This window comes from Dunckerocampus dactyliophorus, chromosome 17 (assembly GCF_027744805.1).
Source record: "Dunckerocampus dactyliophorus isolate RoL2022-P2 chromosome 17, RoL_Ddac_1.1, whole genome shotgun sequence".
Classification (NCBI taxonomy): Eukaryota; Metazoa; Chordata; class Actinopteri; order Syngnathiformes; family Syngnathidae; genus Dunckerocampus; species Dunckerocampus dactyliophorus.
In genome coordinates, this window is record NC_072835.1 from 18,326,455 (window position 1) to 18,341,821 (window position 15,367).

At 41.4% G+C, this 15,367-nt stretch overlaps 1 protein-coding gene across 6 annotated transcripts in view; it reads right to left on the reverse strand.

The window, feature by feature from the left end:
- slc45a2 (solute carrier family 45 member 2) overlaps nt 1-15,367 on the reverse strand; it is a 36,511-nt gene that overhangs the window by 5,447 nt on the left and 15,697 nt on the right. For all 6 annotated transcript variants that reach the window (XM_054757017.1, XM_054757022.1, XM_054757019.1 and 3 more), the window contains 3 exons: nt 10,915-11,091; nt 2,644-2,996; nt 281-424 (listed from right to left, as the gene is read on the reverse strand). In XM_054757017.1, the coding sequence (XP_054612992.1) occupies nt 281-424; nt 2,644-2,996; nt 10,915-11,091 (674 nt within the window). The remainder of the gene's footprint in view (nt 1-280; nt 425-2,643; nt 2,997-10,914; nt 11,092-15,367) is intronic.

Below are 15,367 nucleotides of genomic sequence, written 5' to 3' on the forward strand. Positions count from 1 at the left end.
ATTTTCGGCTGTGCAAAATGTTGCCCAGGGCTCAATTTACACGGTATGTTGTGTATGACCCGACATTATGCTATTTTTGCAAAAAAAAAATAAAAAATTGACAAGGCTTCGTTGCTCATCAAGAGCGTGAAACAGACGCTTCATTTCCATTGCAGGAAAGCATGCTGCGTGACTGGAACACATTCATGATTGCCAATTTCAATCCCCCGCCCCTTCCCTTTTTCTTCTGTTATTTTCCTGTTCATCTTTTGTTGCTTCGACTGACATGCAAAGCCTTCACCTGTCCCATGAAGTCGGTGAAGAAGAGCATGTTGCAGAGGAACGCCGTCCATCCCAGCAGGTGACTGATGCACAGGTAGCGGTAATGATTTGGCATGTTGATGATGGCTTTTGTGAGAGATTTAAGTGTCATCCTCTCACGAGCCTAATGGTAGACATAAAAGACACAGTGACAAGACAGCACGTGGACAAATGGAATATTTTCACAGTACAGTAGTAAAAAACCTGTTTACAACCTTTTCTTTTAAAAAACATGATTACAGCCCTCTAGACCAGTGCTCAACCATTTGAGACCAAGATCCCTGGTCTCGGCCGTGAGCCTGCACAAGATTTACCCCCCAAACAAGGGGATATATACACATATACTGTATATCTGCCGAGAAAATGTTATATATATATACACATACACACAATATATGCTTTGTGTTATTATTGGTTGTTGGTTTCAACATTTCAGCTTTTTCTAATGGAGCCTTTTGCTGTATTTTTATCATTTTTGCTGTTTTAAAATTTTTGTTTCTGCAGTGATGCAATGACAAATGAGCCACCAGCCGCAGATGGCCCATGAGCCGCACTTTGGGCAACCATACACCGCTATTTTTGTGGCTCTTGGTCGGGGTTGGGCTTGCGGCAAACCACAACTATTTGGCTTGCTGGCTCAGTGTAGTGGACAAGTGACGCAGACTGTGGAGAGAGAGGCTGGTCAAAGTGCTGCAACAGACAGCCCTTAACGAGCGGCGTCGTCGTGGCTCAAAGGAGGTGCACGTCTATGGAGGTATATTTGTGCCCCAACTTTGAGGTAGCAAAGACAGACTTTGTGCCCTGTTAACGTGCAATAACTACTGTTTGCTGCAGCGCCGTCACTCCCTCCCTTTCTCGCTTCAATGACACCTTTCTTGTAATATCGTTAATACTGTTAGAATTCAGAGCGCTGAAAACGAATCACATAACATACCGGGACATTTCCATGTTGTGCTTTTCGAGTGGTAAAGACCTTGCGAGCAAGATGAACAAAACTACTTGAAGTCAAATGAAAAGCTGGAGAGACAGCGAGCGTTGATGACAAAATGCGCCAATTTGACAACAAAACAAGACTGGAAAACCTTCACATTTTCATAATTTTTTTTTTTTTTTTTTAAATATCCTTGAACTTTGGGTACCTAAAAACTGAATGGCTGGAAAATGGAGTTAGAATTAAATCTAACGTTTGAGATAAACTTGTTGAACATTTTCTATGTTACATTTACCGTAAATTCCAGCGTATAAGCCGCACCCACAAAATTTAGAGGAAAAAACAGATTTGTACATATCTCAGCCGCATGTGTCCACGTCATTAGATGGCACATTGTGGCATGCACGAGTCTGTGAGGACCAGGCAGCTCTGTATTTGACACGAGCCCATCATGAGCTATGAAGAAACTCACAATGAGCTTGTCAACCCATTGGAAATTGCAGGAGGTCATAGCTCAATATAACAGTCTGACTCACGGTGTCATCTTCCAGACAACACTAAACTCATCACACAGCAACCTAACACTCAAAAGGTATACCTAATGAATATCCAAAAATGAAAAATAAACCCAACATTTTAAAGTTTTCCCAAAAGGCATTTTGTTTAAGCATTTAATTGGAGGACAAGCAGCATAGAAAATGGATGGCTCGCGCTGCAATGCTGCCTCTGTCCACCAGAGGGAGCCAGAGGAGCACACGCCCAGAGGGAGGCTGACGTCATTGCAGCATCTCAATGAATCCGTTGCTCAGACGCATTGCATTATGGGAAAACTTTAAAATGGTGTTTTTTCCCCATTTAAACTCATATTTGTACATGTTTGTATATTTATTAGGTAAACCTTTTGAGTATTAAGTTGCTGTGTGATGAGTTTATTGTTTGTAAGATGACACCATAAGTCAAACTGTTATATTGTTATACTGTTAATTATACATAACAGTATAACAACATAACAGTCTGACTTATGGTGTGCGATTAACAATGGGGGGGTTGACAAGCTTGTTGTGAGTGCACTGATAGCTCGTGATTGGCTCCTGCTAAAGAAAGCGCTTCCGTTTCCTCACGGACTCGTGAATGCACAGTATTTAAACAATTAGTAGTAGTTCTGAAGTAAAGAGATTTCGCGAGATTAGAATTTAGCCATAAATTAGCCATACCGCTGTATAAGCCACAGGGTTCAAAGTTTAAGAAAAAAGTCTCGGTCCGATCTGGACTACACTTAGTTTGACATTTTCAGTTTCCCATTCTGAAATGTTCCTTTTCTCTATAAAAATATGTAATGTATATCATTAAAGCATTCACTGCCACTATAATTTTCATTTACGTAACATTTATATGACAACTGGTGATGTTACCTCCTTGTTTGGCTGTTTGGCACTGGAGGTCACCGCATTGGCCTCCCCGAGAGCAGAGAAGGACCTCTGCCTGATGTCTGGGACCGCAGGGACCATAGCTTCCTTGGACAGCGTTCCGTAGCCGTTATGTTGGGACCCGAGCTGACGAAGGGCACTGAGAGTCGAGGGGCCACGGGTATCAGTCGTAGCCAGAGGTTGCTCAGGAATACTGAAGAGGTGCACGATGAGGAAGATGCTCCAGGTGAGCGCAGAGAAGAAGTAGATGACCTGGTACTCGGAGCCTAGCAGCTGACCCAGCAAGGAATGACCCCAGTCCATCGCTCCCACTAGGTAGCCAAATGCTCCACCAAGACCTAGAAGACATAGCAGGATAGTTTCAAATCAACAAAGACAGGATTGCATTCACTCTGCATTCTCTTCATGGGTGAATCAATTAATCAGTCAGGGGTTGGACAAGTCACAGTGAATCTTTATTCATCATAGCAAGACACTTAGGACTATTGATTAGTTCCAGTTTTGTCAGAATTGTTTGGGGAAGTGCCGTGGAGTCCATAAAGACATGTTTGGTGTGGAAGAGGCCAATCATACAGCTTTGGGGAGAACAAGAATATTAGCATGGGGGCCACAGAGTCAGGAGATCGGGAAAACCTGGGTTCGAATCTCCACTTGGGCATCTCTGTGTGGAGTTTGCATGTTCTCCCTGTGCGTGCGTGTTCTCCGGGTACTCCGGTTTCCTTCCACATTCCAAAAACATGCATGTTAGGTTCATTGGCGGATCTAAATTGTCCATAGGTATGAATGTTAGTGTGAATGGTTGTTTGTCTGTATGTGCCCTGCGAGTGTCTGGCAACCAGGCCAGGGTGTACCCCGCCTCTCGCCCAAAGTCAGCTGGGATAGGCTCCAGCATACCCCCGCCAGCCTAATGAGCATAAGCAACATAGAAAATGGATGCATGGCTGGAGGTCCAACATCCTGAGCTCACAAATGTCTTACGTAGTATGTTCACTGCATTGGCTACAAATGACATTTTTTTCACAAAAGAAATATGACAACACCACAATCATATGTTACCAATACCGGTTTCAGAGAACAGATTGCACAAAAAATGTCCATATTTTCACACTTAAAACGTTGTTGGATGTTTTTGGAGGTGTTTTAATCGAGGGCGATTAAAACCCTATAGGTGGATTAGGTAATCTCATTACGTGCATTGTTAGCTGCCTCGTGCTGGCAGTTTTTCTCGATTTAGAATGCACAGAAAAGAGAAAGATGTGTGTTCATGACTCACATGAGGTGCTTGCATCCCCAAGGGGATGGGACGTGCATGAGCTGAAAGGTGTTTGTTGCTGCCGTCCTCCCATAAACACCTTTTTTAATGATATAATTTGACTGCCAAAATGGAGGATTATATATCCAAGCTCACCAGAAGGTGATTAGACCCTTACAACAAAGTATCTGAACTGATCCTGGAGCAGGACAGGGTGCATGTACTTCATATATAAATAAAAGGTAAGACAACACGTTTTCAGTTCATAAAAAAATTAATAAATGGGATTATCAGGGTGAGGAGCTCGGTTATCCGGGAGGAGCTCAGAGTCGAGCCGCTGCTCCTTCACATCGAGAGGAGCCAGCTGAGGTGGCTCGGGCATCTAGTCCGGATGCCTCCCGGACGCCTCCCTGGTGAGGTGTTTCGGGCATGCCCAGCCGGGAGAAGGCCCCGGGGAAGACTTAGGACACGCTGGAGGGATTATGTTTCACAGCTGGCCTGGGAACGCCTTGGTGTCCTCCCGGTGGAGCTGGAGGAGGTGGTCGGGGACCGGGAAGTCTGGGCTTCCCTACTGAGACTGCTGCCCCCATGACCCGGACCCGGGTGAGCGGAGGAAAATGGAATGGACTAAGAATTATTAGAATTTTTTCAAAAAGTGAATTTTTCTCTTCTTTTTCTTTCATTTTATCCTCCTCATGAGAAACCTGTATTAACATGAAAAAAGGCCTCCAAAAGAGGCCGAAAGAGGCCGGTCACTCTCTGGTGGTGGGGGCCCGTACTGCCTGTGTGGGGCGGGGCTTGCTGGGTGGCAGGAAGCAGTCCCTCACCTTTCATAAATTCTCGGTGACAATTACACCTACACACATGCATGCACATACATGCACATATTCAGTATATTCATGCAAACATGCATACACATAGACATGCATACATACACAGATACCTGAACATGCATACATACTGTATACACACCCACAGTATATACGTACAGTACTTCCCCACGTAACTCAGATTTATCCATGGTATTGTCATGTTATTTTTATTAGAGTGCTGGTGACGTCAGCAACAATATTACTAAAAGTTATTGTCAATCTTATCATTACTATGGTTAATATTTTCATTATTACTATTACCGCTAATAAGTATAACTGTCTCAATACAGTATTATCACTGCAATGGTAATGGTGACGGTTTAATTCATCTTGAACATGCACACAAATTACACCGGACTACATCACATAACACATTTCACAGTTCCGCATGTGCAAAAAGCAGTAGGAAGAAGCAAAGCTTGTGTAATCCGACCCCTCATCCTTTTCGGATCAGCTGCAATGCATTTGATCACCTCCTGTATCCCAATGTACTTCTTGCCGATTGTAAGTATCATATTTCTCCTCTCTTATTGAGAAGAATTGTTTTACGTTTTTGGGTAAGAGGTTATTGTTTGCTTTATGCATAGTTTTAGCTGCTTGAAAGTTTACCAGATCAGCACATTTGAATAATTATGATATTTGGAATAAAGGGTTTGTGTGTTCTCTGTAAGCGGCATTATGGATTATCGTATTTGTACGTGCAGAAGGTTACGCATTGTATGGAAATTTTAACGCATGCACAGGCGACGCATGCGCACACACAGCTGAGTTCCAGATGTGAAAACTCTAACTAGTTCATGTCATGGTGTTATGTTTTTAAAGAAATTGTTATTTTGATGTAAAACAACCCCTTTTTATGTGTTGTTTAAATTGCGGTATAGTTTAGATATTTAAGCTGACACAAATGCAAAACATTTGTGTCATAGTTAAGGTTTCGCTTGAAATGTATCTTCACAAAAAGCTGGCTTTCTCCCTTTTTTAGTCGAGAACGGGTATTTTCCTGAAACTTACCTACGTTCTACTGCTGATTGCTAAAGAACGGAAAAAAGATAGAAACAGACTTTTTTTTTTTTCCGATGAAAGACGGGAGTTTAATCTTTCTTTTGGTAGGTCCCATGTTTATACAGCCATAGACCACAATATTGGGTGTGCCTTGAAAAATTAGTCAAAATCGTCTAAAATGGCCGGTAGTGACCGGGTTGTTTTTTGAAAAATGGCTGGGATTTAACTAGTTAATAACTACCAGGAGGCATGATGAGATTCATTATGTGGCACATATGTTGCACAGCAAGTGCATGTGCATGACCAATTATGCTTTAACTTTGTGGAGTAGCCTTCAGTCTTTTTCTTTATCTGTATTATGCAGCTGGTGGAAGAAGCAATGAATTACAGTATATGACACATCAGTGTTTGTCCTTAACCTACAGTGCATTACCGTTCACATAGAATCCTATTAACTGTCCTGAAAAAGATCTTTTTTTTTTCACACCCAAGTGCTCATAATTAACATCTCCATTCAGAAAGGTTTTTATCCAGGGAGGCGCATTTTGTTGCCTCCCGCCTTCGCCTCACCCTCGCATTCCATGCAAGGAAAGAAGAAAGGGTCATGTGCCTGGCTAGCCTCTGAGGCTCGCTCAGCCCAGACCCATGACTGCAGCACATGACTCGCTCAGGGCTGCTGGATTACTCTCTGCCGGCCGGCCTCTCAGCCGTTTTGTTCACCCATCCCGCTCCGACTGAAAGCTGAGCGGACCTGGTCACAACCGCGCAGCCAAACATTAACCTCTTGTATGCCATTTAGTGTGCTTTTTGTTTTTTTTTTACATGTTAGAGCATATAGACTCATACTTTAAAAGTAAAGTTAATTCAAACAGCACATTTATGCTTAATTAGTGAAAATCAGTCTCCATTTCTATGCAACCCTTTCCATGTATCCACGCAGGAGTTTGTGTGTTCGGGCTAGTGATCATGTTGGAATTCATGTTTCCCCTCACTGAACCACAGCTCCCTAGTGTTGGCAACCACTCATGCAGCCCCAGACCACCAGGCTTGACTGTAGGCAAGACACAATTATCATGACAGTCACTTGCGTGGCCCGCTTTTTAGAGTATTGATTCTCAACTGGAGGATCGGGACACAAACGACAGCCAGTCGAAAATTACATGAAAATTTGTCATGTCATAAAATTTGCCAGAATTTTTATTTTGAAATCAAATTGAGCAATATTTTAGTCATCTTCCTCCTTGGTATACACTCATGGCACAGTTATAAGTGAAAAATGTGTGGTCTTATTTAGTGTAATTTTGCTATTTAATTTTAATGTATGCGTTATTTGCAGTTACCAGGTTCCTCCTCATTTCTGTAATAAAATGCCTTAATAAATTCAACTAAAATGCACTTTGGACAAAAATTATGTGTATTAATGTTTAAAAAGATGACATATGTAATTTAAAATATATATATATACATTAAAGTTTGACTTCATAACTGGTGGAAAATGTGGGTTCCAGGTTGAGACCATTTGAGAACTTTGGATTTAGACAATCATGGCTGTGTGTTGAGTCATTTTTAGTGAATAGTAAATCTATATAAAACATGTGTACAACCCGTACACAGGTACGGGCTACGGTATTGTCCTTTGTGGAGATAGGCTGTACAGAAATTGCTTGTTTATGCCGTTTAATTTGTTCCAGACCCAACCGTGACAGGGGAATGTCTGCGAGGTAGGATACCTTATTTCCAAATAGAATATTTTCGTAGTTAGCGGATAGAGCCATAGGACCTGTCTAAATATGTTTTTTAACATTATTAGAGCCCTCTAGACATGAAATAACACCCCTATATCACCTTTCCACTCATATTACACTATATAGCAGACATAATAAGAGTAAATAAGCCATTTAAGGCATAAATAAAACTCAGAGTTGAGTTTTAGCTTGGCGTGGCCCCAACAGTAGCCCGCGTTAGAAAGTATTGTGCCTGCTCTGATGTAATTCAAACCTGAAACAAAAGCGATCAAGTCTGGTGCTTGTGTGTCTCACCCGACATTACAGTATCATTACTGACACCTACTGGCCAGTGTAGAATACCACATATCATCACAACATCTTTGAGTGAGTCTTCTTAATGTCTTTCTTTTGTATTTTTCTTTATTAAGCCAGTTTTTATGCTTGAAAATGACACATTTAGGCAATTTTTTTGGGCTTGAATATGCATATTTCTTGACTAATAATAGGCCGTATTCAACCACAAAACAGCATGATTTATTAATATATTTAAAAAAAAACAAAACAATCACCATTGGCAGATATCGATGTAAGAACTTAAATGATTTTGGTTATCATCAAGAAAACCATGGAAGCTGCTAAATAGAATTCTAATATAATTATTGTTGTCATCATTATCCAGTATTTGCCCAGGTGAATGTACCTTTAGTTGTACCAGGCATTTTGAATCATTTCCTTTGTGTGACTTCCTGTTATCATTCAAACAAGCAAAAAAAAACCCACTTCTTTCATTGGCCTATGGGGCAGTTATAATTGAGCGCTATGAACCCTGCCCGGCAACAAGCAGCACAACACTACGGCATGTAGATCTATATTCCTCTGCCTGCTTAGTAGTATCATTTGACTCTTTTTGAGCGATGTAGTTCAATACATACAGTATTATTATGTAGCCAGAAGAGGTGTAGAGTCTTGTCATGGGGGGGGGGGGGGGCTATTTGCATCGGAAATCAAATCCTATAAGATGCTGAGCGCACCGTGGCAAAATTTGCGGGAAAAAGGATAATGCAGTCGTCCAAATGAGAGGCGATAAAAGCACAATTTATGATACTTTGAGACATTGCCCGTGTTTTTGAAGAAGACGAGAGGGGTCTCTAATCTGCTGCTGATGACAGGTTGAGTAACAAGCACGTTAAGGGGGGGTTCCGGGGGGGATCATAACAACAACCGTAACCACCGCGTGACCAGTTGTGCACTCTCACACTCCAGGTTTTCCTAGCGCTTTCTTTGCATTCGTTCCCCTCCCCTTCGGCAACCTTCCGCCGTGCAAATCCAATCAATACATTTTCAAGTCGGCCATACTTCTCTGTGCAGTTTCCAAGCCATTTATGCTAGTTTTGAAAGATCCGCTAATGAGTCGCTTCTTGTACAAAAACACCAAGAAAAAATCTCCACCTGCTTTTTCCAGGAAGAAAGACAAAAGTTGACCTTGTTATTGCATTTGGAACATTACATTTCCTTTTCCTGGAAGGTAAAGTGGAATTCATTAAGGAGATGGACACTCGGCACGCACTAATATATTACATTGTGGTAAAGAATAATGAACCAAATCCCGCAGCCGTAAATTGTATGTCCCCTGGAGGGCTATTTGTTCGACATAACCTTCCTCCTTATAATTTATAAAATCGTGTGCGTGATGTCAGCTGATGAGAGCGCATATTGCTCTCAAGTATGTACGAGTATAACAGTGACTATACATTCAGAAGAAAACAGGACTTATTGAACATTTAACATTCGTTGTAGGTATGGGTGGCAGTGGCTCAGGAGGTAGAGCAGGTCGTCCGGAAACCGGAAGGTTGGAGGTCCGATCCTCGCTCCCTCCCCCACCCTGTCACTGTCGTTGTGTCCCTGGGCAAGACACTTCACCCACCTTGCCTCCAATGCTGCCCACACTGGTGTATGAATGTTTGGTGGTGTTCGGAGAAGGCGTAGGCGCGAATTGGCAGCCACGTTTCCGTCAGACTACCCCAGGGCAGCTGTGTCTCCAGATGTAGTTAACCACCACCAGTGTGTGACTGAGGAGTGAATGAATAATGGGTTCACTTCATTGTGAAGTGTTTTGGGTGCCTTGAAAAGCGCGATAAAATGGAATCCATGATTATTATCAGGTCCCTCTCTTCTGTTCTGTAATCAGGTGTGGTTTTAAGTATAAAACAGCACATCAAAGTGGACGTCCTGATGTAGTTTTTATCAGAGGTGCAGACTCGAGTCACAGTTTTGATGACTGTGGAATGATTGGTTTGAACTTAGGATGTTTAAACAGGAGAGAAATGCGAGAAAATGTTAACGCCTGTCTGAGAAATGTGTATAAAGTGTATTGTGAGGGTTTTTACAGCCTTAAAACTTAATTTTAAAAAATTAAGCTGGCTACTTCGCGGATTTCACTTATTGCGGGCTATTTTGGGAACCTATCCTCTGCGATAAACAAGGGGACACTGCATTATCATTATTATTATGCATTATCAAAGACTTCAACATCAGTGACTCAGGTCTTGACTCAGACTTTAAGCTCAATCCCAATTCCACCAATTACCCCTTATCTTATCTTTTTGCCGAGGTTTTGCACGCTAATCAAGTGGTGTCCCAATTCTCTTTAAATCAAGGGGTAAAGGGTGTATAGCCATAGAAACCACATGTGGTTAAACGATACAGTATGGGGCAAATGGACTAGTTTGTTAGATGCAATATCATACGAAACCCAAGCCAGCGTACCAAAACAGAGGCAAAATTTTGGCAAAAATTTTCATCAAAAATCAAATCATACAAAAACTGGGGCGTTAAAAAGGTTTTGACTGTATTTTCCCCCCAGAAATACGAGGGTTCTCTATATTAAAAAAAAAAATTGGAAAATACAACAAAAAGCCATAACCTACCAAAAAAAAGCTGAAATGTTGACGCTAATAATAACACAAAGCTATTATAAGATCCTTTTTACAAAATTATAAATATCAAAGTGGCCCCCACAGCCTTTCATTTTTCAATATGCGGCCCTCTGTGAAAAAGATTTGGACACCCCTGCTCTATGGGGAAAAGGTACGAAGCTTTTTTTGCTGGCCAACATGCACCCCACAGTGCAAAAAACCCCCCAAAAAGTGCCGCTGCTGTTATATTTTATTCTATTCATTCACACCTGTCCCACCACTCACACAGAGCAAAGCACAAAAAGGAAAACATGGAGCACCTTGCACACAATCATTGTTGTGTCTTGTTCCGCCCACCAGCGTGAACTCACTTCAACAGATTAGAGGAGATTGCCTTTCACTCTCAAATCGCTGCTTTATGAAAGAACCGACAATGAAAAACGAGGGAATGCACGAATAAATGGAAGAGAGAGTCTATTCTGTGTTACCTGTGAGAAGAGCATGATAGTGGAGCCCCCGTTCCTTGTCTTGGTACGAGCACACGTCAAACAGATAGGCCTTGATGGGCCCGTCGATGAAGTCGGCGGCAAAGTCAAACAGAACCACGCCGAGCATCACCACGACGATGGCCCACGTGGTCCTCAGCGACCTGTCGCTGACTAGCGCTACCAAAACACACAAGCAAACATGTCATTAGCCTGCCAGCGTACTTACAGTACAGTGCATCAGGAGCATCACAGCACTTCACTTTTTCCACATTTTGTTTCATGACAGCCTTATTCCAAAATGGAATAAATTCATTTTTTCCCTCAAAATTATACACTTTACACCCTATGAAGACAACATGAAAACATTTTTTTTTAAATGTTTGCAAAATAATTAAAATTAAAAAAACAACAAAATACCACGTACATGAGTATTCACAACACTTTACTTGTTCCACGTTTTATGTAAAAGGCCTTATTTCAAAATGGAATAAATTCATTTTTTTCCCCTCAAAATTCTACACACGACCCCCCATAAAGAAAATACCTGCAAATGTATTAAACATAAACTACAAAATACCATGCACATGAGTATTCACAGCACTATCTTTTTCCACATTTTGTTATGTGGCAGGCCTTATTTCAAAATGGAATAAATGCATTTTCCCCTCAAAAAAAGTCTACACTTGACACTCCATAATGAACACATCAAAAAAAATTTGAAATGTTTGCAAATGTATTAAAAATAAAACTCTAAGAAATCCCATACCATTGATTTTTTGCAAAATGTATCCCATTTTGGAATAATTCCGTAACGCAACAAGCTTATGCTGCACAAAGCAGTCTTGTTCTCCTACCAGGAGTCTTGCTTCGGATTGCATTTTTTATGCCATATACAGTACAGTGGTGTGAAAAAGTGTTTGCCCCCTTCCTGATTTCTTATTTTTTGCATGTTTGCCACACTTAAATGTTTCAGCTCATCAAACAAATTGAAATATTAGTCAGTACAACAACATCCAAAGAACTGCAGGCCTCACTTGCCTCAGTTAAGGTCAGTGCTCATGACTCCACCATTCAGTAAGAAAGTTACTGGGCATAAATGGCCTGCATGGCAGAGTTCCAAGACGAAAACTGCTGCTGAATAAAAAGAAGATTAAGGCTCGTCTCAATTTTGCCAGAAAACATCTTGATGAAAGATCAAGACCTTGGGGAAAATACTCTGGTGGTCTGATGAGACAAAGGTTGAACTTTTTGGAAGGTGTGTGTCCCATTACATCTTGTGTAAAAATAAAGCCGCATTTTAGAAAAAAAACATCATACCAACAGTAAAATATGGTGGTGGTAGTGTGATGGTCTGGGCCTGTTTTGCTGCTTCAGGACCTGGAAGGCTTGCTGTGATAAACGGAACCATGAATTCTGCTGTCTACCAATAAATCCTGAAGGAGAATGTCCGGCTGTTTGTTGGTGACCTCAAGCTGAAACCAACTTGGGTTCTGCAGCAGGACAATGATCCAAAACACACCAGCAAGTCCACCTCAGACTGGCTGAAGAAAAACAAAAGGAAGACTTTGGAGTGGCCTAGTCAAAGTCCTGACCTGAATCCTATTGAGATGCTGTGGCATGACCTTAAAAAGGCGCTTCACGCTCGAAAACCTTCCAATGTGGCTGAATTACAACAATTCTGCAAAGATGAGGCCAAAATTCCTCCACAGCGCTGTAAGAGACTCATTGTAAGTTATCGCAAACGCTTGATTGCAGTCGTTGCTGCTAAGTGTGGCCCAACCAGTTAATAAGTTTAGGGGGCAATCACATTTTCACACAGGGACATGTAGGTTTGGAATTTTTTCTCCCTTAATAATAAAAAGTTTCATTTAAAAACTGCATTTTGTGTTCAGTTGTGTCGTCAATGACTAATATTTAAATTTGTTTGATGATCTGAAACATTTCAGTGTGACAAACATGCCAAAAAAATCAGGCAAACACACACTATATTTAATACATTTATACTACATATATAAATACACACCCACACTAAATAGCAGAAGACAAGTGGATCATTACTATTTAAAAATTTGACTGTGGGTGCTGATGCCGTGATGTGTGGTGTATCGGTTGTGGGGTTGCTGCTTTGATTTTGAGAAATAACCCCCGACTGTTTGAAGGGTCTCGGTGCGGTAGATCGAGGCTAAATGTTAATATAGGAGAAGGATAAATTAAGCCTTGATGGTTTAAATCTGGCTTTCAAAATGTAAGGTGCTGCAGCTTGATAAAAATAGATGGAGACAAACATATTTTAAACTAACCTCGGTTATGTAAAAAGAAGAGCTTTTTAGTTCCTACAGTGAGAGAGTCTTGTGGTAAAACAAATAATTGATCCAATTTTGTAAGTAGTCAGCTATTATATCCCAAGTACATTGGATTGTTTTTCATGTGTTTTATAAGCACAAATGTGAAAAATATCAAAGTGGCCGCCCACATCCTTTCATTCTTCTGTCTGCAGGCCTTGATGGAAAAGGTTGATAAATTCCTGCTCAAGAAAATCTTTTATGGGGGGAAGCCAACTGTATTATTTTCTCTGAAGGGAGGCTCACACTTGGTGGCATTCTTTGAAAACACCAAAGGTAACCAACATACAAAAACCGAATATCAGAAGAGACAACATTTAGCTGGCTAGAGCCTGCAGGCACAAAATAGTATGTGAGCTGCTGCTTGCATTAGTATGTGCACGACATCAACAACCCGCCCACTGGATAAGGAGAGCAACTTATCATTAAACCAATTAAGCCTTGCATCAATTACAAAGAGCCACTGCTCGCTCCATGTTGTGGTGCATTCAGGCCTTGTTGCCTGCATTCTCAATTAGGTTAGTAGATGACCAAATTAGAATGATCGGGGGTGCCCATTACGTCGATCGCATTCGTCACTCACATCAGAAACGTCACTTTGTTGATGTTATGACATCAAGTCAGCCGAGTCCTCCTGATTTCGCCTCCGTGGCAAAGAGAGTGGTCAACCAGAGATGGGCGGGCGAAGCCTCATAAAACTCTGAGTCTTTCGCTCAAATTGTGAAAATTCTGAGCTTTGGTGCTTCATTGAAAAGCAACATTAGCGGCATCTGGTGGAAGAGCGAAGTCAAAGCAATCCATGTCACTGCACGGAGTGAAATACATGTCGCCATTACGAAAACAAACTCAAAAACAAACTCGCCGATGCTCTCACTACAAGGCCGACATTGTTCAACAGCTAGGTGGTTATTATACACACGTTAGTGCCAAAATAACCTGACAAAGCAATGACGGCCACCAATCTGTTGCGAACCGTCAATACCTGCTGTGACGTATGACGCCTCCAACGTAATCGGTCACACAATATTTGCAGAATGATACAAGCTCCCAAGCACTATTTCGAACCAGTGTGAGTCAGGAAGTCTGACACAGGCTTCGAGGCTTCGGGTTCATTTTAGCATCTCCACGGTGAACAGACTTCTCAAGCGACACACGAAAATGCAACATTCATCTTTATTAGTCGGATTACAGATAAACTAACTCGTAAAATGCCTATATCGTGGGGGGGCACTAAATACACCCGTGCCTATATCTACAATAAAAGCTATTTGTTCACTGGTACTGGCTAGTTATGTAGAAAAAAAGTCAGTTGTTTGATGGCTCTGCTACATGTCCTGAACTCCACTATGGAGATGTGTGCTTTCTACACTTATGCTTGTGAAACGCTATGTAGCTATTTTGACTGACATCCTACTCAGGTTATGTACACAACTTTTGAGGAATTATGTGTAATTATCTCTATTGTCACACTGAACACTTAATTGTTGAATAATAAATATTTTGATGACCTGTAAACTTTAAAACTGTGAATGTGAAATGCTTACCACTAGTATTTAGTATCGTAGTTTCATATACTCGATATATGCTATATCAGGGGTCGCCAACCTGCCGATTGTGAGCTACTAGCCCATCTTTGGGACTTTCCTGGTCGATCGCGAGAACATTTTGAAAAAAATGTATTGTCTAATCAAATATAATATAATATACATAAATATAATATATATATTCGCTATGTTTGTAGTAGGAGGTAGCTCTTTGGGTCTCATTTTAAAAGTAACTCGCAAGTCGAAAGTGTGAGAATCCCTGCTGTAGATAAAGGCAGATTGGTACTGTTGTCCTCAAGCATGCTAAAACCCTGCACAAAAAAAAAGCATCACAACATCACAAAGGACTCACTATCGCCATGCAAACTTGAAGCGGGCATGCTGTGGGTCATCTTGGTGCGGTCATCCTCAGTGCGCTTTCACATTACAACTTTGCCGACCGACATTTCACACGTCACACCATTCCTCTGGCGTCTGCTGCGAGCACGTGGAACAAGCTGAGTTGCATAGGCTTGTAGTGCCATTCTCCCTCCCAACCACTGTACAGTTTGGTGTGCATCAACATCA